The sequence below is a fragment of the Dermochelys coriacea genome, chromosome 2 (genome assembly GCF_009764565.3).
Source record: "Dermochelys coriacea isolate rDerCor1 chromosome 2, rDerCor1.pri.v4, whole genome shotgun sequence".
In the NCBI taxonomy this organism is placed as follows: Eukaryota; Metazoa; Chordata; order Testudines; family Dermochelyidae; genus Dermochelys; species Dermochelys coriacea.
The window spans coordinates 162,656,507-162,677,826 of record NC_050069.1 but is presented as its reverse complement, the minus strand read 5'-3'; the positions used below and the strand labels follow the sequence as shown (position 1 = coordinate 162,677,826).

The 21,320-nt window shown below is 40.2% G+C and overlaps 1 protein-coding gene across 5 annotated transcripts in view; it reads left to right on the top strand.

The window, feature by feature from the left end:
• Positions 1 to 21,320, top strand: part of FHOD3 (formin homology 2 domain containing 3) — a 623,525-nt gene that overhangs the window by 538,816 nt on the left and 63,389 nt on the right. For all 5 annotated transcript variants that reach the window (XM_043508620.1, XM_043508619.1, XM_043508621.1 and 2 more), the window contains 3 exons: positions 13,590 to 13,772; positions 17,796 to 17,915; positions 18,432 to 18,593. In XM_043508620.1, the coding sequence (XP_043364555.1) occupies positions 13,590 to 13,772; positions 17,796 to 17,915; positions 18,432 to 18,593 (465 nt within the window). The remainder of the gene's footprint in view (positions 1 to 13,589; positions 13,773 to 17,795; positions 17,916 to 18,431; positions 18,594 to 21,320) is intronic.

The following is a 21,320-nucleotide window of genomic DNA, read 5'->3' as shown; positions in this document are numbered from 1 at the left end:
CTGGTGGAATACAAGTACTTCCTAGTGACACATTTACTTGCATACCATAGTACGTTGCTCATCTCCTGCAGGTGAATAATAGGGCCTTTAGTAATTATGACTCTAGAGAGGGCTCAAAACAGAATGCGTAGCAAAGATGTTCACAATCTTGTATGCATCTTTTCCCTTAAATTTCCACCTCCCCTGGCAGACTCAACACCTCACCAGCTGTTTTGGACACCTCAGCTTTCCAACCAGTGCCACCTACTGTTGAGGCTACACTAGCCACTTAGCAGGGTAGTGAGTGCTTTGCACCATCTCCACCCTTTCTAGATAGCCTTTTCACTGGCTGCACCCTGATTGATGCTGGAATGCCATATTTATTTTTAAAATATACTACAAAATAGGGCAGATTGCAAAGTGAAGCACTCACAAGTCAGGAAATGATATATTGTTGCCTACACAACATTCACTTTTCTCCTGATTCATATGCATTCCGATATCGTCTCCTATGACATGGCCACATGCTATTTTTTCACACAGGACCACTGCCTCCTTTAGGGCTCAAACAGCAATATGTTGAGTACTGTGCCCCCATTTCAGCAAAGACTTAAGCTTGAAGTTAAGAATGTGAGTACTCCCATTGACTGCAGTGGAAGTACTCATGTGCTTGAAGATGATAACATGCTTTAAGTGTTTTGCTGCATCTGAGCCAGAGTGCTTAGTACCCTACAGGATTGAGCCCAGTGCAGAGGTTGTATGGTGCTCAGTGAGCAACAGCTATTCAGTATTTCTTTTTCTCCTCATTTTTTAATGTGTGGCCACATGTTTTTTTACTGCGCCATCCAAACCCCTGCACTAAGTAAAAAGGTTTTTTATTTTCTTTCTGTGGCACTCCATTGTAATAGCTGAGTATCACACAAACATTTAATGAATTCATCCTCACAGCACCTCAGTTGAGAGAAATATTAACACACCCATTTCACAGATGTATTATGTACTGAACTGAAGTATCAAGAGAGTGTACATGTATGGCTTGCCCTGTGGGCTGGAGAGCCTGAGGCTAAGTGAACCCTGATTACAGGATGGGCCCCACATGAGACAAACCAGGTGACTCCTGTGTAAAAGGAGTCTGCAGCTGTGTCTGCAGAGATTGCAGGGGTCACAAAGGCTCCTACAGGGTTCTATATCAGCAGAGGAGGGAAAGGAAAGGAAACTTCAGGGAAGACAGTAAGAAAAAAAAGCTCTCCTGACACGAAGTCCTGGCAGAGACCCTGATTAAAAAGCAGGGAAGGGACTGAAAAGCTCTCCAGGCAGGGAGACACCCTGAGTCACGAGGGAAGTGACTAGGTTCACATACCTGCCCCAAGGCAAGGGTTGTACAAACCCATTGTAATGGTTGTCAAGCCCCACAAGGGGGCAGCAGGCTGACCCAAAGACTGGCCGTGGAAGAGCCCCAGAGAGGGCAGAAGGCTTTTGTTTCTCACAGCATTTTGTGAATTTTAGTTGAGAACCCAGAAGGGGTGGACTAAAGGCAGTGACCTGGCTGGAGGGCCAAGTCATCTGGCAGACACACCACTACAGTGCCAGAGGGACTAGCCTAGTGAGAGAGCAGCTACGCCATGCCTGGCCACAAGGGGATGACTAGGAGTAAGCAACTACGGTGCTACTGAAAGTACTAAGTGACTTGCCCAAAGTCACATAAGCAGCAATAGAACCCAGATCTCTTGAATCTCAGTCCAGTGAATTAACTTCAAGTCCATTCTCCTTCTTCCATTAAAGCCCCTCTATTTACATCAGTCTGGGACAGGGAAATAGTGCCAGATGAGTGGACCAATGGGTATATAGTGAAGATACCAAAGAAAGGAACTCTCAGTGATTATAATAACTGGTGTGGTATCACACTTTTATCTGTGCCAAGCAAAGTATTGTGTAACATCATAGTCTAGCATATATCAGAGGCAGTTGATAGTGTTCTCAGAAAAGAGCAAGCCGCTTTTCGGAAAGAGTGTGGATGCACAGACCAGATCTTCACTCTACGAAACATAATAGAATAGTGCTTAGAATGGCAACGGCAACTCTGCATAAACTCCATAGACTTTGAGAAGGCTTTTGACAGCATTCACAGGACCAGCTTATGGCGCATTCTGCGGGCATATGGAATTCCTTTCCATTTAATCGTCATCAAAAGCTTCTATTTCAATTTTACATGCACTGTTGATCACAGTGAGCTCAGTTTTGAAGTCAAAACAGGAGTACATCAGGGGTGTGCCAAGTCTGCAATCCTCTTCAACATTACCATCAACTGAGTAATGTGGCGTACAACAGAAGACATGCCAAGAGGCATTAAATGGACACTCTTCTCATTGCTTGAAGACCTGAACTTCGCAGATGATGATGTCCTCCCATCACATACCCAACACCATATACAAGAAAAAACAACTCTACTAACACATTCAGCCAGCAAATTGGACTGAAAATCAACTGCAATAAGACAGATATCATGATCTTTAATATTGCCTCACCATCACCAGTACAGGTAGAGGATTATGGTCTCACCAATGTAGAAACATTCACATACTTGGGCAGCAGCAGCAGCAGCAGCCAGGATGGTGGAACAAGCCAGGACATCCGGAACAAAATCAATAAAGCCAGGAACACCGTCAGGAGCTTAAATACAGTCTGGAAATCATCAAAACCAAACTCAAGATTTATCAGAGCTGTGTACTTTCAAAACTACTTTATAGTGCAGAATGCTGGGGAATGAGAAAGTATGACATGTCCATAGTGTCTTCATTCCATACAATCTGCCTCAGAAAAATCCTCCGTATCTTTTGGCACCGAACAATCTCAAACAAAGATCTGTTGACACAGTGCAACCAAGAGGATCTGAGCACCATCATTGCCAGGAGGTGTTGGAGATGGATTGGCCATGTGCTTTAGATGGAAACGGATTCCATCACCAGAGTAGCAATAAGATGGACACCTGAAGGCAAGCAAAAATGAGGCCTCTCGAAAATAACATGGCAAAGAGCTGTGGAAGCTGAGCTGAAAAATCTGGGGCACAGCTGGGGAACCATTGAAAAACTTGCCAGAAACAGACAGGAGTGGAGGAGCTTCGTCACTGTCCTAACCGCCAGAGGCATAATAGGAACATGATGATGATGATTAGAGACCTGTCTCACTCACTACACTACACACCACGTAATTTACAATGAATGAGACAGCGATTCTGTGCACAACAGTTCCCTTCACAGCTCTGCATATCACAACTGCAGTGAACAAAGCAAATCAGTTCTCTTCAAAATGCTGTTTCGTTCCTAGCCAAGCTATATCTTGAATGAGATAGGGCTCATGTGGGGGGGAAATAGTTTAAGATCATTTAATAACAGATGCTATTGTAATGATTACTCAGGCTAAGGCAGAGCTAAATTGGCGCAAATCACCTTCACATTATAACTTCCTGAGTTCTGAGTGTTTCGCTTTGCAATCTTACCATTCTTGTGACATAAATTTGGGGATTTTTAATGGAATTTCCTACATTTTTTTAAATAAGAAAATATAGAAATTCCACCATTCAACTTTTTGTTAAATAGCTGTAGATTGCTCTATACTGTGGTATTTGTGCAATCCATGTGGACTCCTTCCATACACAACTTTCCAGATTATTTAGAAGAAGACAGGATTCCTTTGGACACTTTTGCCTACTTCCTTACTTTGTATTATACCCACTCATATGTTGTATGGAAGGAAGAATCCCATCTCCTCTGCTTTTCACCTTCATTAATTGTAGATAAAAACACTGCACAGCCTACAAATTTTCTCAATCAACACACCCCTGTTCAAGCCCCATAGGGTACTGACTGACCATTAAGAGACTGCAAACTCCAGTCATGCACAAAATGCAATTGTTAAAATCATATAGCTTTGACAAATAATAGTCAACTTTCACCGGCATTCTGAAAAGTCCATTTGCAATTTAGGGACTCTCTCCCTGCCAGATTTCAAGTGTTTGCCATCTGTCCCTGCTGTGCTAGAGCTGTTCATAAAAAAAGTTGCCAACAGAACTTTTTAAGGGATAAAATATATTTCCCCCCCGCTATCTTTGTTCTTTTGCTCCCACGTCTGCCAGATTCTGAAAGAAAGTTGAAGATTGTATAAGCAATGGAAAATAAGCCTTTAAAATGAAATAAGTCTAAAATCTTAAATATAGACATTGCTATATTCTCTACCTATAATATTACAAGTTACTGTCTTCTGTGTTAATTTGCCAGACTGTAATGGAGGCTGCTCACTCAGATTGCCAGTGAATATGTCAACTCTGCACTGGTAATCAGAGTTCCAGTCACCATCTTCTCTCTCATTTTCGTTGGGTGCAGAAATAGTCATATATTCATATCAAAATTTGTACCAGTTATCAGTGTATCAACACGCTCTGTATTTCTGCATGGCAGTTTTGATCCTGCTTTATCATTGCTTTGGTTTTCTGCTTACCCGTGCCATGCAAAATTTGGAAAAATAAGCCCTTACTGTTGTAGCAAACTGAACAGCTGCCAAAGAATCAAGGAGTACATTTTGTACATAAGAATTTTAGCTTTCTCCATTTGCCTATGGACAGTTCATGTAAAGAAGCTACTGCTAAAATTCTCTGGGAAGTTTCACAAAAGAACAAGAGTTGAGAACCTCATGCCCCCTGTAGTCCTGTAAGCCAGATAAACAGACTGGCATGACATAAGGGGATTGCCAAAGCCCCACATCCAGAGAATTCCTCCAGCAGAGACAATGTGATAGTCTGCCTTCTAAGGACTCCTCACAAGCCCCAAGCTAGGGTTGTGCTAGAGGCAGGGTAGGAGAGGTATGTTGGGGTGGGGAACTCGGGATGCATAATGCAGCTCTGCAGCCTATAGAGCAGCCCAAGGAGGCAACTGTGACTCAGGCTGTGTAAATTTTGCCAGGGTCCTCTCGAGCCCCGAGAGCCGCCCAGGATTACTCTCCTCCCCCTGCACTGTGAGGGCTATGCTGCACCTCTAAGGGCTTGTCTTCACAGCAGAGTTTGCTCAACGTATAACTAGAGTGCTGTCTCTAAACCAGCTCCATCCACACACAATAATCACTAGTTCAAAAACTCAACTGCTGCTGATGCTTGAAGTAGTAATGCAGTGGGGATATAGTTACAGGCTACAAACTCAGATTAGCACAACTCATCCGATGCTGATTCAGTCACTCTGTGCTGCTAATCCAATCACTGTGTGCAGCTCCAGTGTTGCTTCGCAGTGTGGCCACTTGTCTGTGCTGCAATAAAACACCCACGGGTGGCCCATGTCAGCTGACTCGAGCTTGTGGGACTCAGGCTGGGCGGCTGTAAAATTGCAATGTAGACGATCAGGCTCGGCTGGAGCTCGAGGGTCCCAGAGCTATTTTTAGCAGTGTAGTCCCTGCTGCTTCCCCACTGCTGAAATCTTCCCCATACACAGGGAAAGGCTGCCTCAGCAGGGAGCTGCCAGAGACTTTCTCCACTACCTATCCCTCACCAGAGCCTAGGGTGACCAGACGGCAAGTGTGAAAAATCGGGACGGGGGGTGGGGGGTAATAGGAGCCTATACAAGAAAAAGACCCAAAAATTAGAACTGTCCCTATAAAATCGGGACTTCTGGTCACCCTACCACAGCCTTTCACTGCTACAAGTAGCTAAAAACCACAGTATGGACACAGCCTGTCTTTGACCGTGATCTGTAACTACATGTAGCCCACACGCTTTAAGAAAGGCTTCAACACCATTGTATATACAAACTGAGAGTCGTCATTTTGCAGGTCCCATAGAATAGGCTGCTGAGGGAGCAGTGCGTCTGTCTTGCTTTTAAAGTGATAGTGCTGTATGTATTCATAAGAAATTGGCAAAATCTTGTTTTGGGGCATTCTTCTATTTCCTTTGTCCTCCTGGGCTCCCATAATGAAGACTAATTTTAGCATCAGAAGGGTCTTTTATTGATGTTCTTGATGTAGGTGTAGCCCACAGGACTAATATATTCCAAGGGTTGAGCTGAAATCAGATACACGTGGGAGCCATTAAAAAAGCCTCTGAGGGTGGCATTATATAAATCAGAAGAGTTGGCAGATTTATGTAAAATATGACCATGAAAAACCTTTTTGGATTATAAACATCCAGAATCAAAATCAAAAGGCAAAAATTAAGTTTGTCCTCAAGCTTTACACTGTCAAATAAAAACAAATCTTGCTATCCCCGTGACTTTCTACTCAAAGTGCATAATGGAGATAGGCAGAAAAAAGAGTGGCTGTATGGAGTGTACTTTAAAGCTTGGAGTAGTTAGTTACTGAGAATTGTAAAGAAGAGAGACAAAGAGGCATTGCTTGGTTTTAAGCAAGCAGATGTATTAAATTTAGTATGCAGAGGATTAACTGGTAGGGCCATGCTTTCACATTTTGCTCCTGCAAAAATGCATCCTTTTTCAATGAACCCACATAAAATGGGTCATCTTTCAGTTGCCACATTGGTTGTGCTTTCTTTTGAAAGTCTGGCACTCAATATGTCTAATCAAGTTTGGACTACAGTACTTGCAGAGCAAAGTGCTATTTATTCACTGTGAGTGAGAGTGGCAGTCTTGGCTCTTTATGAGATAAGCAAAAAAAACCAGTGTAAAGTCTACTCCATGTGATTTTAACAGATTTATCTGAAGGACAAATCGAAAAAAAAAAGGCAATCACAACACTTATTGGTACTCATCCTCAGTGAAGGCAATCAATGAGTCTTCTTGTAAAGTGCTACTTCTTATGAGTAAGGGAAACAGAATCAGACCCAAATTGTGCACCTAAGGAGGCTTGCATTGTGCATGTGAACATGACCAATTTAACTGAGTCGAAAGTGGACTGAAGGGGTTGAGGTGAGCTGTTGTGTCCTTTATGAAATACAGGAGCACAGTGTATGTATCTCAGGTTCTAGAAAATAATGTATGGTGTTATACTGTATAAGTTGTATAGTGGTAGTTTTAGCCTTCATCAGGTTAAAATTATTTGAAATTAAAGACTGAGAGGAAAATTTTTTTCAAAAGCGCCTATGTTCCATTTTCAAAAGCAACTAAATCCTATCTTCAAAAGTGACTTGGGTACATAGGAGCCTAGCTTTAAATTTAAATTTACATTTAAATTCAATGAATAGTTGAAGAAGAAAACCAGTTTGAATGAAGCAAGGCTGGTAATCAGTTACTGATTTCTAGCTATCACTAACATTATGAAGTATTTTGGATACAGTTCCTTCTCTTTGAAATTGGATGTGTTTTTGAGAGTCCAAATCAAATATATTAAATTCAGGTGATCATAGTCAGTAAATGTAGAGTTCTGGACTTTTTTTTCCAGATTATGTAAACCGTTGATGTGCATGGTTAACAGCTGTCTGAAAGGCACAAGACCCTGTGAAATAGTGGGTGAAATGTCAGAAAGTATGTATTTGACTATACGATTCCTCGATTCAAGAAGGGACTTAGTACTTTGTGAAGCATTCTCCTTAGAAACTTTGGAAATCAGACTCAGAATGACTAAACCTAGAAGAGTAATGGTTTTATAATATGTCTTTCCCCCCATTCTCTCCCCCCCCCCGCAGAGTTCCAGCAATTGACAGTGTCCAAAAAAGGAACTTTGGGGGGTATTTTAAGCTCAAATACTAAAATAATCAGTATCATGATCTCATATGAACTGGGTGGCCAAAAACAATCTTTTGTATCCATAAAAAAACTACTTTACTGGACAGATTTTTCTCTGGAATCATGCACTCTGGGCCAAACAATTACAAAGGTATGTATGGGCATGGAATCTGTAGTTTATACAAGACTGTGACACCCCACCAGCAAGAAATATATGAGCCTAGACTGTTTATGGGGTTTGGTAAGCTTTTCCTTGCTCTCTACCCAAAGTGGGCCTTATTGGGTATTATGAGATAATGAGTAAGTTCAAAGCTGGTTATGATGTAGTGATAGAAACAAAGAGGTTGTGAGTTATGATGATGTGCCAGTAACCTTCTGTCCTACTGTGTTTTTACACAGTTTTTCTCAATGATGTGTAAAAAATAATAATAATAAACTGGCAGATGGTAGACTCATCAATCTTCCACACTGAATGAATGGTTTAAATTAGTCATAGAGTTGAAAACAAAAATAAGAACATTTTATTGCTTTTTCAGGAAGGCACAGAGAAGATTATAATCAGCAGGATAAAAATGACTGCTAGAGTAGATTAAAAGTGTTGTGAAAAGCCTGTTGTTATGGCTTCGGTTCCACCTTGAGTGCAACTAGTGTGAGATCAGCCAGTTAGTCAGCAGCAGTTCTGCTTATATCAGGGCAGTAATTTGATGGCAGGGATGATCCTTGAAGCTTGCACTACAAATAAGGCTTTTTGGATTTGCTTTTCCTTTGCACATACCACATGAAGCAGCTCAGCAGCAGAACAGAGTAGCAGTGCTTGGACTGAATGCTCTTTGTCAGCTCTGTCTGGCCTGCTGTGTTTATACAAAGGCGAGTCCCTTTGGAAATACAGCTGACTGTTTCATTGCTCTGGTTAAAATGCCCTAAGGCTGCTGAAAAATCCCTACAGTGAGGATGCTTTACCATCAAAAAAAGAAAGATTGTAGGATCCTTGCATATCTGTCAAAAGCCTGGAACCCTAGTTATTTGCAGGGGGTAATTGAGGGCATTGCAACGGCCAAAGTGTTTCCCCTTCTGAGACCAGAATGTATCCAAAGTATTTTTACATCAATCATGTCTCCTAAATTCGCCATGTATGAATGTTAAAATAATCCCAGTTGCAAACTATCCTGGCTCCTCCATTCAGCCTCACAAAGTCACTGAAATTTAAGTAATCTTTTAAAAAGAAAGAGAGGACTAGGTGCTGGAGGGCCTCCTTCTTCCTGGGGAGTTATTGAGAAGTTTTCCTGCTGCCCCAGTCAGGATTTTTATCTCATCTGTCCATATCTGTCTGTCTAATCTGTCCCTCCTTTTGTCTGATCTCTTTGAGTGTTTATAAAGTGCCCATTGCAGTAGCATCTAAGTACTGAACTCAGTATAGAGAGGTCTGAGAGGTGCCCTGGAGCAGTCAGTTCAGTTCTCAAATCTGCTCTAGATATGATCTAGTCAACTGATGTCAGCATGTAAAACTGATTACAGATAGATCATAAAAACAAATCAAGAAACCATACTGATTCAGTAAATGAAGGCTCTCTGTTAAATGCATGCAACAGTAATTTCAAGCCATTTTCAGGATATGAGTCAGGAAAACATTGATACTGCTTAGAATTCAAAAGTGAGGAAGTGGATTCAATTTGTATTTTACATTGTCATATAAATTTCAGGACAAAAATTGCATGTCCTTATTTATCATCTTCATCATTTTCTTGAATATTATATCCCCTTCCATCCCCCTGAGGCTGATTATTTAGATTGTAAACTCTCTGGTGCAGGGACTGTCTCTTGTATTGCAGTATATACACAATGTAGTAATAACTGGGAGAAGGAGGAGCAAAGAAATTTAATTCTACATTATCCCTCTTTTGTACCAAGTGAATGAATAGACTAAGTAATTCCACTCCCTGTTTGAAATTAGTATAGACTTTACACTTCCCATCTGCATATCCCAGGTAAAAACCAGACTGTCTTGTTATTGTGTAGTATAAGAACAAAGAGACACTTTGTTAAATTGAAAGGTAACATAATATGTTCAAAGCCAACAGGTAGAAATGCTTCTTCATATGGAATACATTGCCATAGGAAGATGGACATCAGGACAAATACTGTGGCTGGATTTGAATTGAACAAAATATTTTGATTGATCAAAGGTCATTCTTCACCTGATGGGGTCGGCAGGGAATTCCTCACTCCCCATACCCAGATGCAACATTGAGCAATGAGCTAGATGTATCAGTGGGGGAGGGAGCAGGTGTCTCTGAAGCATCAGGCATTGGCCGCTGCTGGAACAAGATACTAGATTGAATGAATCAGTGATGTAATCTGGTTTGGCAGATCCTGTGTTTCTTTGACTTTTTTGCCTCTCCAGAATTGATTCTGCTATTACAAAGGGCTACAGAAAAAGCCTAATGTTCTTTCCAATGAGTGAACATTGGTCTTGTTGAAAACCTACCACATCGCTTTTAACGAGGGAGTGTTCACCAGGGCACAGGTCCTGGTTTATTTGATGTGTTTATGTTGTTTTCTTTTCTTTTTCATTTTAAAAACACATTTAGTTGCTTAAAGTAAAGTTGCTTACTTCCAAGAGCAAACCTGGAGAACAAAAAGAAAAGGAGTACTTGTGGCACCTTAGAGACTAACAAATTTATTTGAGCATAAGCTTTCGTGAGCTACAGCTCACTTCATCGGATGCATTCAGTGGAAGATACAGTGGTGAGATTTATATTCACACACAGAGAACATGAAACAATGGGTTTTATCATACAAACTGACATCATAATTTAAAAGGCTGACAAAGGAGGTGCTGTCATCATCATGAATAGGTTGGAATATGAACAAGAGGCTAGTAGGCAGCTCTCCAACACCACTTTCTACAAGCCATTACCCTCTGATCCCACTGAGAATTACCAAAAGAAACTACACCCTTTGCTCAAGAAACTCCCTGAAAAAGCACAAAAACAAATCCGCACAGACACATCCCTGGAACCCCGACCTGGGGTATTTTGTCTGCTATCCAAGATCCATAAACCTGGAAATCCTGGATGCCCCATCATCTCAGACATTGGCACCCTGACAGCAGGATTGTCTGGCTATGTAGACTCCCTCCTCAGGCTACGCTACCAGCACTGCCAACTATCTTTGAGACACCACTGACTTCCTGAGGAAACTACAATCCATCGGTGATCTTCCTAAAAACACCATCGTGGCCACTATGGATGTAGAAGCCCTCTACACCAACATTCCACATAAAGATGGACTACAAGCCGTCAGGAATAATATCGCCAATAATGTCACGGCTAACCTGGTGGCTGAACTTTGTGACTTTGTCCTCACCCATAACTAGTTCACATTTGGGGACAATGTATACCTTCAAATCAGCGGCACTGTGATGGGTACCTGCATGGCCCCACAGTATGCCAACATTTTTATGGCTGACTTAGAACAACGCTTCCTCAGCTCTCGTCCCCTAATGCCCCTACTCTACTTGCACTACATTGATGACATCTTCATCATCTGGATCCATGGTCACATAAACACCACCTTATACTGGAAACCTACTGACCACTATTCCTACCTACATGCCTCCAGCTTTCACCCAGATCACACCACATGATCCATTGTCTACAGCCAGGCTCTATAATACAACTGCATTTGCTCCAACCCCTCAGACAGAGACAAACACCTACAAGATCTCTATCAAGCATTCTTACAACTACAATACCCACCTGCTGAAGTGAAGAAATAGATTGACAGAGCCAGAAGAGTACCCAGAAGTCACCTATTACAGGACAGGCCCAACAAAGAAAATAACAGAACACCACTAGCCATCACCTTCAGCCCCCAACTAAAACCTCTCCAATGCATCATCAAGGATCTACAACCTATCCTGAAGGATGACCCATCACTCTCACAGATCTTGGGAGACAGGCCAGTCCTTGCTTACAGACAGCCCCCCAACCTAAAGCAAATACTCACCAGCAACCACACACCACACAACAGAACCACTAACCTAGGAACCTATCCTTGCAACAAAGCCCGTTGCCAACTCTGTCCACATATCTATTCAGGGGACACCATCATTGGGCCTAATCACATCAGCCACGCTATCAGTGTTCACCTGTGCATCTACCAATGTGATAGATGCCATCATGTGCCAGCAATGCCCCTCTGCCATATACATTGGTCAGACTGGACAGTCTCTAAGTAAAAGAATAAATGGACACAAATCAGACGTCAAGAATTATAACATTCAAAAACCAGTCGGAGAACGCTTCAGTCTCTCTGGTCACTCAATTACAGACCTGAGAGTGGCTATTCTTCAACAAAAAAACTTCAAAAACAGACTCCAACGAGAGACTGCTGAATTGGAATTAATTTGCAAACTGGATACAATTAATTAGGCTTGAATAGAGACTGGGAATGGATAGGTCATTACACAAAGTAAAACTATTTCCCCATGTTATTCCCCCCCACTGTTCCTCAGACATTCGTGTCAACTGCTGGAAATGGCCCACCTTGATTATCACCACAAAAGGTTTTCTTCCTCCCCCTCCCCTTTCTGCTGGTAATAGCTCACCTTAAGTGATCACTCGTGTTACAGTGTGTATGGTAACACCCATTGTTTCATGGTCTCTGTGTGTGTATATAAATCTTCCCACTGTATTTTCCACTGAATGCATCTGATGAAGTGAGCTGTAGCTCATGAAAGCTTATGCTCAAATAAATTTGTTAGTCTCTAAGGTGCCACGAGAACGCCTTTTCTTTTTGCGAATACAGACTAACACGGCTGCTACTCTGAAACCTGGAGAACAAGCAGCTGGGAAGTAGCCACATGCAAACAAGCACATAAAAGACATTAATTAAAAGGAAATGTAAATTTCTGAACCAGTACTGATAACAGCAGCAAATTAGCATATTGATATCCTCTTTCATCAATACTATAAGCCTGTCAGATGAATGGAAAAGCAGGCCCCATGTTGTGCAGTGCATACTTTGAATTAAAACTTTACCAATTGTTCCTTATTGAGTAACTGTCTTAAATACAGGTGGTATTTCTAGGATTGACCTACACATGCTGATATAGTGTTGTCACATTATGTGGCAAGTAAACATATGGGGTTGGAGTAGAGAGGGATAATAGCTCTTCCAACATCACACATTTTATATAGTTGAGCTACCCACCCCGCTATCACCCTAAAATGGTTTGCCATCTGAACACCTTCATTCCTACCTACAGAAATGCAAAATGCTGCCATTTAGAAACATTTTTTAACAACGTACCATAAAAATCCTATCTTCGCTTGTACCTGTGGATTGAGTTATTTTGTTGTTCTAAGTTCTCAGATGTTTAAGGCCACAAGGGGGCCATTAGATCATCTAGTCTAACCTCATGTATAACATAAGCCAGAGAATTTCACCCAGTTTCCCCTGCATTGAGCCCAATAATTTCCAGTTTACTAAAGAATATCTTCCAGAAAGGTATCCAGTTTTGATCTGAAGATTCCAGGAGATAAAGTTGCATTTTTAGTTTATTCTATGGCTAATCACTTTCATTCCATAAAAATAAAAGAAACAATAAGAACTTCTAATTACAATCGTAGACCTATTCAAGATTCCCTTGTTATGGTTTAGGTTTCCTGTGCAATGGTTTTGTGTTACCCACAATCAAAGCACGATTCTGCTCTCACTTACAGCTGTTTGAGTCAGGAATATCCAGCACCACAATATAAACCAGTGTCAAGCCTTCAGTATGATTCTTAATTGTTTGCACGGACACCTGTCTGAAAAAACATGGGTTTCCAAATATATGCTGTATAAATTTGCCTTTTTGCCTCCCCCTTCCCTCCATGAAAAAAAAAGAGGTCTGAAATCATTGCTCTTGTACATCTGATTAAAAATAATGTCTCTTGTCTTTCTTTCTAGAAAATTTTAACAATGATTCCTACAGAGGAAGAAAAACAGAAGATCCAGGAGGCCCAGATGGCAAACCCTGACATCCCACTGGGCAGTGCAGAACAGTTCCTTCTCACTCTTTCCTCCATCAGTGAGCTCTCCGCTAGACTCCAGCTTTGGGCTTTCAAAATGGATTATGAGCTAGTGGAAAAGGTAAACTTCCTCTGACTGGGAGAAGGCAATTTCAAGTCCTCGTTTCAGCTTGTTCGGTCTTTATTATTGAATGGCTGGCAACGTTGTGGGTATGGTGAATGAACTCTTTTTAGCTTTTGTTTTGGTAACCAACCGGAGATGGGATGGAAGAAGAGGGAACATTTTAGCTCTTTTTTACAAAAAAAAGTAAGGGTTATGTCTTCCTTCCTCTAATTAAGCAATAATGATTTAGGAACAAGGAATTTCCTAGGGATGAGGGCCCAATCCTTACGCAATTCTTACCCAGATATTATTCAGGTAAAACACTTGTTGAAATCAGTGGGAGTTTTGCGTATGTAAAGACTTAGTATATCAAAATCTGGCTTATTATGACCAGTGGAGCGAACTAATCACTATATTTATTCATTAGCTAATTTATAAGATCCCTGGGATCCTCAAAGTTGTTATTGCTATTGTAAACTCTTGAAAGTGTGGGGGGGGGGAATTTAAGATTATCTCTCAGATGTTTTTCTAATTTTGCTCATTAACAGAATTACTTGTATGCAGGCACAACATTGCTGCACTTGTTGATGTGCACTATTCAGTCTAAGAGCCATAGAAGTATTTTATGAATTGTTTGTGCAAACTGATGCAGGGTAGATTGTTGATGGATGAGTGAGGAAGAGTCAACATTGTTTGGGTGGTTTCATACATTCACTTGCTAACTTTCAACAGGTTTTTTATTTGATGCTTTGGAAAATTTTGAAATATTATTTTTAGCAAGTTCCTGACTGGTAAAACAGACAAACAGAATTCATCTGGTTTGAATGTTTTTTGGCCAAATTCATCTCTGATGTAACTACTTTACTTGCAGTGAAGTTATACTAAGAATAAGCTTGATCCGTGATCTGAGGCCTAGTTAAAAGTAGCTCAATCAATACAAAATCTCTTTATTTTCTGGTTGGACTTTATGATATCCCACGCTGAAAGGAAATGCAAGAATAATGTATTAGAATGCAGATTTCCTATCAGATCTTGCAAATTCCCTCCTGTTAAGGATTTTCCTCACAAAGTATTTGCAAAAGATGTTCTTCTGCTGATATTAGTGCTTTAGTGTCTAGACCCAGATTTCATCAGAGGTCAGAGTTTGGCTCTTCCTTTTGTCATATTCTATACCTCCTGAATTTTTATCAGTTTTTATCAGATTTGAGCCAAAGTCATTCTGCTGTTTTTGATATCTGTATGTGTGTAAAATTAAATAAATAAATAAAATATTTCTATATGGTCAGATTAAAAAAATTTGTGCACGTATACAAAAGTCACCATTAAAATGTCAGCATATGCCAATAGTTACCATACACATAACACAGAAATATTTGAGAAACGGTAGTTTTTTGCTGTATTTAGAATTGAAAATAATCATGGATCTCAGGTATTTTTTGGTAAATGTGTCATTTTAATGTCCTCCACTTTAAAGTAAGATCATATTTTAAGGCATAAATACAAGGGGAAAGTGGCAGAGTTAAGTTTGATTTTCAATTTTAGTCTCCATTTTCTGACTTTTCTGTGCTTGGCTCCTCAATATGGATGTTGCATTAATGCTAATTCTTTGCACCAAATTATATGTAATTTAAATGCCATCAAATTATACAAAAATTTGACATCTTAAAAGAAGTGACATTTTAAAACAAGTTTGAAGTTATTAGAAAGAGGTTATAATTTTTGTTGATAATTCTCCTAAATCAAGAGAGAAAAGTCTTTAAACTCAGGACAGGGTGTGCAAATATATCTTCAGTGCTGACAATCTATAAATAAATGCAAACAGGTGCAATAATGAGAGTAGTTGAACTGGGAAAGACAAGGATTCCCTTTCATTTCTCTTCGGCATAAAATGATTACACCCAAAGCCTGGTCGAACTGGAGACCATATGCTATCATTCATTAAGGAAATTTCATACTTTTTCACAAAGTATAAATCTTTAGAATAAAAATTATAAAGTTGTGTCATAATTACTTTGGATCTGGAAAATGGTATTATAACCCTTTCCTCAATCATGAGTCTGTCTTGTCTATTTACATGGTAAATTCTTAAGGGCAGAGACTGTCTATTACACTCTTTGTACAGCACCTGGCACAGAGGGACCCTCTGTGGTCTCTGAGGCCTGGGTTGGCCTCTAGGCACTACCCTAATGCAGATAATAATAAATAAGAATATTCAACAGATGTATATAAGGGATTCTAAGATGGTATAATTTGCACATGAATTGGCTGGATGAAGATGTACATTAATTTAACTGAGGCAAACTTATTATGTCTAACATGATCTTGCTGGGAGCTACCTTGTTATCTAGCCCAGTATCTAGTAAGTTACACCATTTTAAGGCTGTTGTACACACACAGCTTGTACATGCTGAATTTAAATCAGTTTTTAAATCAAGTTAGTTAAACCTGTGAAAATCCCTGGGTTTACAACTGGTCTGTATCGATTTAGCTTGATTCAGTAATTTACCAAATGAAGCTAAATGAATATAATCTTGCAAACCAGTTTAAGTGTGTCCACATAGGGGTTTGTACCAATTTAACTAAATCAATTTTACATGGGCCTGGTCTACACTTAACAGTTAGCTCACGATAATTACGTTGGCCAGGGGTGTGTGAAAAAATCACACCCCTGAGCACCAGGACTAAGCCAACCTGACCCCCAGTGTAGATGCAGCTATGTCAACTTATACTTCCATTGGTATAGCTACCTTTGCTCAGAAAAGTGGTATTTCTACACCAATGGAAAAAAACCCTTCCATGAGAAGAGATTGCATCTGCACTAGGGGGTTATGCTGGCACAGCTATGGTGACCTAGCGGCACAGTCTCCATAGTGCAAACATAACCTTAAACTGGTGCAAGCTGTGTGTGTTTGTGTATGTAGGCAAGGCCTTAGACCCCCTTACTCCCATATTCTGTAAATTATATTACCTCTGAATTTGTTCGCCCTGCCAATATACCCAAAATAAAATGTACAGTACTCCTTTTCTTTTGATTTACACAAAATGGTAATATGATAGTGACTGTCAGTGCATTTTCTCTTGAAGCTCCCTGCACATGTTTATGATAAAATATCCCTGTAATCTGCAAATAATCTGTCATGTTTCCTCTAGGCAGAGAAATTCTCAATTGTTTTGCCACTTGGCCTGAAATACTGAGGCTTAATTTTGGCTCCTCAGATCATCAACAGAGTGGTAATTTGGAGAAAGAATGCTGGTTACAGATGACTAAGATGAAATTTACTGATAGAAAAGACTGAGAACTATATGTACCTTATTGTACATACAAAAGAAACAGCCCTTGGCCACACAAAAAGACATAGAAATAAGATCATTTATTTCAATTACTGTATATCTCTCTGCCTTTGAATTATACAGTGTAAACCATTTCCTGAGATAATGGAGCAGAATTGGTGTCTGTCAGTCTATATGCCTGCTTACTGATAACTTGCATGTACAGAAAGCACATTAAGAGTTTGCAAGTTAAAAGGTTAAAATCAGAGGCCATTTTGTAAAGCTTGACACTGCTGTTTTCAAGTGACAGACCGATATACAGAAGTAGTCACAGCTGCATCTCAGAGGTGGCCATCATTTGTAGGGACCAGTAGAGGCAGATTAAAGATGTCAAGTTACCAAATATTCTAGGTTTTCTTTGCTCTTGAAACATCACAAAAACTAGAATTAAAACATTTCATTAGTGGAGCTTTTTATGCCTCTAACTCATACACTGCAGCCCCCTGCAGTGAAGCTTCTTCCATTTTCAATCATATAACATCCGTGTGACAAGGACACCAATTGCTTACGTGAACAAGCAACTTTAGGAAATATTTAATTTATTTCTCTGCTGGGGGTTTTTTATGTGATTTAGTAGCTGCAGCATCACACAACTGCCAGCTCTCTGCAGGATCACTGTTTAGAACTTTTGCAATAATTAATCTGAAGCATAGAATTAAGACAGAATGATCTATGAGAGCCTGAAATCTTCACTTTTTTTTTAAATGCCAGGAAGTTGCAGAACCACTTTTAGACCTGAAGGAAGGAATGGACCAGCTGGAGCATAATAAAACCTTGGGATTTATCCTTTCTACTTTACTAGCCATTGGGAACTTTCTAAATGGAACCAATGTAAGCTTTTGTCACCCTATTATTTTATTACTGACTATTATCACAGACTTTCCTCATCAGCTTCTGTACCTCGTCTCACAGTTATCACCTAGTATATGTATATTTCCAACACATACATGTAATTTAAAAAACCTACATTGTATGTTTCATTAATTCTATTTTCCCCCTTCAAAATTACCTCAGAGAGATTTGGGACCAGTCCTGGTCCCAGTTTTATACCAGCGTAACCCCATTGACTTCAGTGGAGTTCTTGATTCACACTACAAGAATCATCTCCTTGTTCTTTTCATTGCAAATGGAATGATCTAGGCATCTACTGACTCTTCAGAAGTATGTCAAATTGTATCAGAAAGAATAAGAATATTCTTCCTGCTCTGGGATTCTTTTTATTTAAAAAGAGTAATCTCTCCCCTTCGCCCCCCTCATGCATTATATATCTTAGTAAATGTTTTCTTTGAGGAGATCTGTGTGGACAAAATAAACTTACTTTAAAAAAAAAATTCCTTTCCTACACAGGCCAAAGCTTTTGAGTTAAGCTACCTCGAGAAGGTTCCGGAAGTCAAGGACACAGTGCATAAGCAGTCTCTCCTGCACCATGTCTGCACTATGGTGGTGGAAAAATTCCCAGACAGCACAGATCTTTATTCAGAAATTGGGGCCATCACTAGGTCAGCCAAGGTATGTCTGCGAACAAAAGAAGAAAAGCTCCTTGCATTTGCTACAGATGCCGGATCTTTATCAGTCTCTGTCAGAAATGAAAAGATTTTAAATGTAACATTAAAGTTTTTTGCTTTTATTCTTTTTTTTTTTCTCCCCTCCTCACAATTCTTCTTATGAATGTGGATTTTATGGAATTTTAAAGATACCAGTACTCTTATCTTTCTGGCTGTATCTCAGTATACCCTTCAGATTGCAGCCATGCTACTACATTGTCCATAAACCTGAAACAAATTCATTGCCTTTGTTGTGCTTTGATACAACTAGAAAAGAGTTATTCTAGAAATCCTTGAAGTCATCATTATTTATTACATGGCTTTATTATTACAGAAATTAGGGACATATCTTTGTGAGTTTGTCCTTCGCTATTTTCAGGCTAGGATTTGATTTTATTGGTATCGCCCGATGGTTATTTTCTGGTATTGGGGAAGCCATTTTTATTAAAGTAAATGTGTTTATTTAATGATGTCAAACTCATCAAGAGACCAAGAGGCACTGTTTTTTCTTTTTCTTTTAAAAAAAATCTAACTGCATCAGAAGAGTTTTAGAGAGACACGGTGGATAAGGTAATATCTTTTATTGGACTAGCTTCTGTTAGTGAGAGAGAAAAGCCTTTGAGCTTACACAGAGCTCTTCTTCAGATCTGGGCAATGTTCTCACAAGGTATATCTACACAGGGATATCAAAACGTGCAGCTGGTCCAGATCAGGGGCTCTCACAGGGCTCAAGCTCCGGGGCTGAAAAATTGCCATGTAGGTATTCAGGTGCCAGCTAGAGGCTGAGTTTTGGGACCCTGTGAGGGTTGGGGGCCCTGGAGCTCAGGCTCCAACCCAAGCCTGTATGCTTCCACAACAACTTTTAGCCCTGCAGCCCAAACCCCATGAGCACAAGTCAGCTGATCTGGGCCAGCCGCAGCCATGCCACATGGCTTTTATCCCCATGTAGACGTACCCAGAGTGTCACAGCTAAATACAAGATGGAACGGATTGTTTAGCAGCAGTCGTTAACACATATTTCAAGGGACCATTCAAGGTGAAATGGTCAGTTAACATCACAGTGGGTAAAGGAGAAAAAAAAAGCTGGAGGAGGAGGGGTTAGTGGTTTATAGACTGTTATCATAAACCATAAATCCAGTAAAAAGAAAAGGAGTACTTGTGGCACCTTAGAGACTAACAAATTTATTAGAGCATAAGCTTTCGTGAGCTACAGCTCACTTGCATGCGATGAAGTGAGCTGTAGCTCACGAAAGCTTATGCTCTAATAAATTTGTTAGTCTCTAAGGTACCGCAAGTACTCCTTTTCTTTTTGCGAATACAGACTAACATGACTGCTACTCTGAAACCTGTCATAAATCCAGTGTGTCTATTCAATCCCTGATTTTTAGTGTCTAGCAAAGTTATGAAGTTAAGCTCCCAGGCTCTTCTTTTGAAGGTGTCGTAAAGGTTTTCTTTGAGGATGAGGACTGAGAGCTCAGATATAGGGTGACCGCTTTGTGAAAAATGTTCACCCACATGATATGGTGTTTGTCTTTTATCATGTGTAAGTTCATTCAGAAATGTAGCAATTGTCTGGTTTTACCCACATAGTTGTTTTGGGGGCATTTAGTGCACTCAATGACATACACCATATATTATGATTGGCATGTATAGGACTCATGGATCTTGAAAGGTGTGTTTTGGGAGTTGTTGGTCATTGTAGCCGTGAAGATATGTGTATAGGTTTTGCATCTGTTGTTTTGGCAGGGTCTGGTGCTGCTTTGAGTTGGTGTGTTCTGGTCTGTGGGAAGCTTGCTTCTGATGATGAGGTTTGACAGGGTGGGGGATTGTTTGAAGGGCAGAAAAGGGGTATGTCCATACCTGGAATACTGCATGCACTTCTAGTTGCCCTATTTCAAAAAATATATATTAGAATTGGAAAAGGTACAGAAAAGGGCAACAAAAATGATTGTGGGTGTGGGACAGCTTCCATGTGAGAAAAGATTTAAAAAGAATGGACTATTCAGGTTGGAAAAGAGATGACAAAGATCTATAAAATCATGAATGGTATGAATAAGTTGTTTACCCCTTCACATAACAGAAGAACCAAGGGGTCACCCAATGAAATGATAGGCAACAAGTTTAAAACAAATAAAAGGAAGTATTTTTTCACACAGTGCACAGTCAACCTGTGGAACTCCTTTCCAGAGGATGTTGTGAAGGCCAAAAGTATAAGTGGATTCAGAAAAAGAATTCTATACATTCATGGAGGATAGGTCCATCAATGGCTATTAGCCAAGATGTTCAGGGATGCAGCCCCATATTCTGGGTGTTCCTAGGCCTGTGACTGCCAGATGCTGGGACTGGATGACACAGGATGGATCACCTGATGATTGTCTTGTTCTGTTCATTCCCTCTGAAGCATCTGGCATTGGCCACTGTCGGAAGACAGAACACTGGGCTAGATGGACCATTGGTCAGACCCAGAATAGCCATTCTTATGTTCTTTATGAGAGGAAAAAATTCTCCCTTTTCTTTTGTTTGTTTAGATTTTTATCTACCAGCGGCTTGGGATGAGGGAACAACAGTCCCCAAATTTTGTTCTTGTCCTAACATAATATCTCTGTGCTGTATTAACATACTTCTAGGGTAGAACTTCATTAGAAAGCCATATTTCATATGGAAAGAAGGTGAATTTAAGCTTTTTACTCAC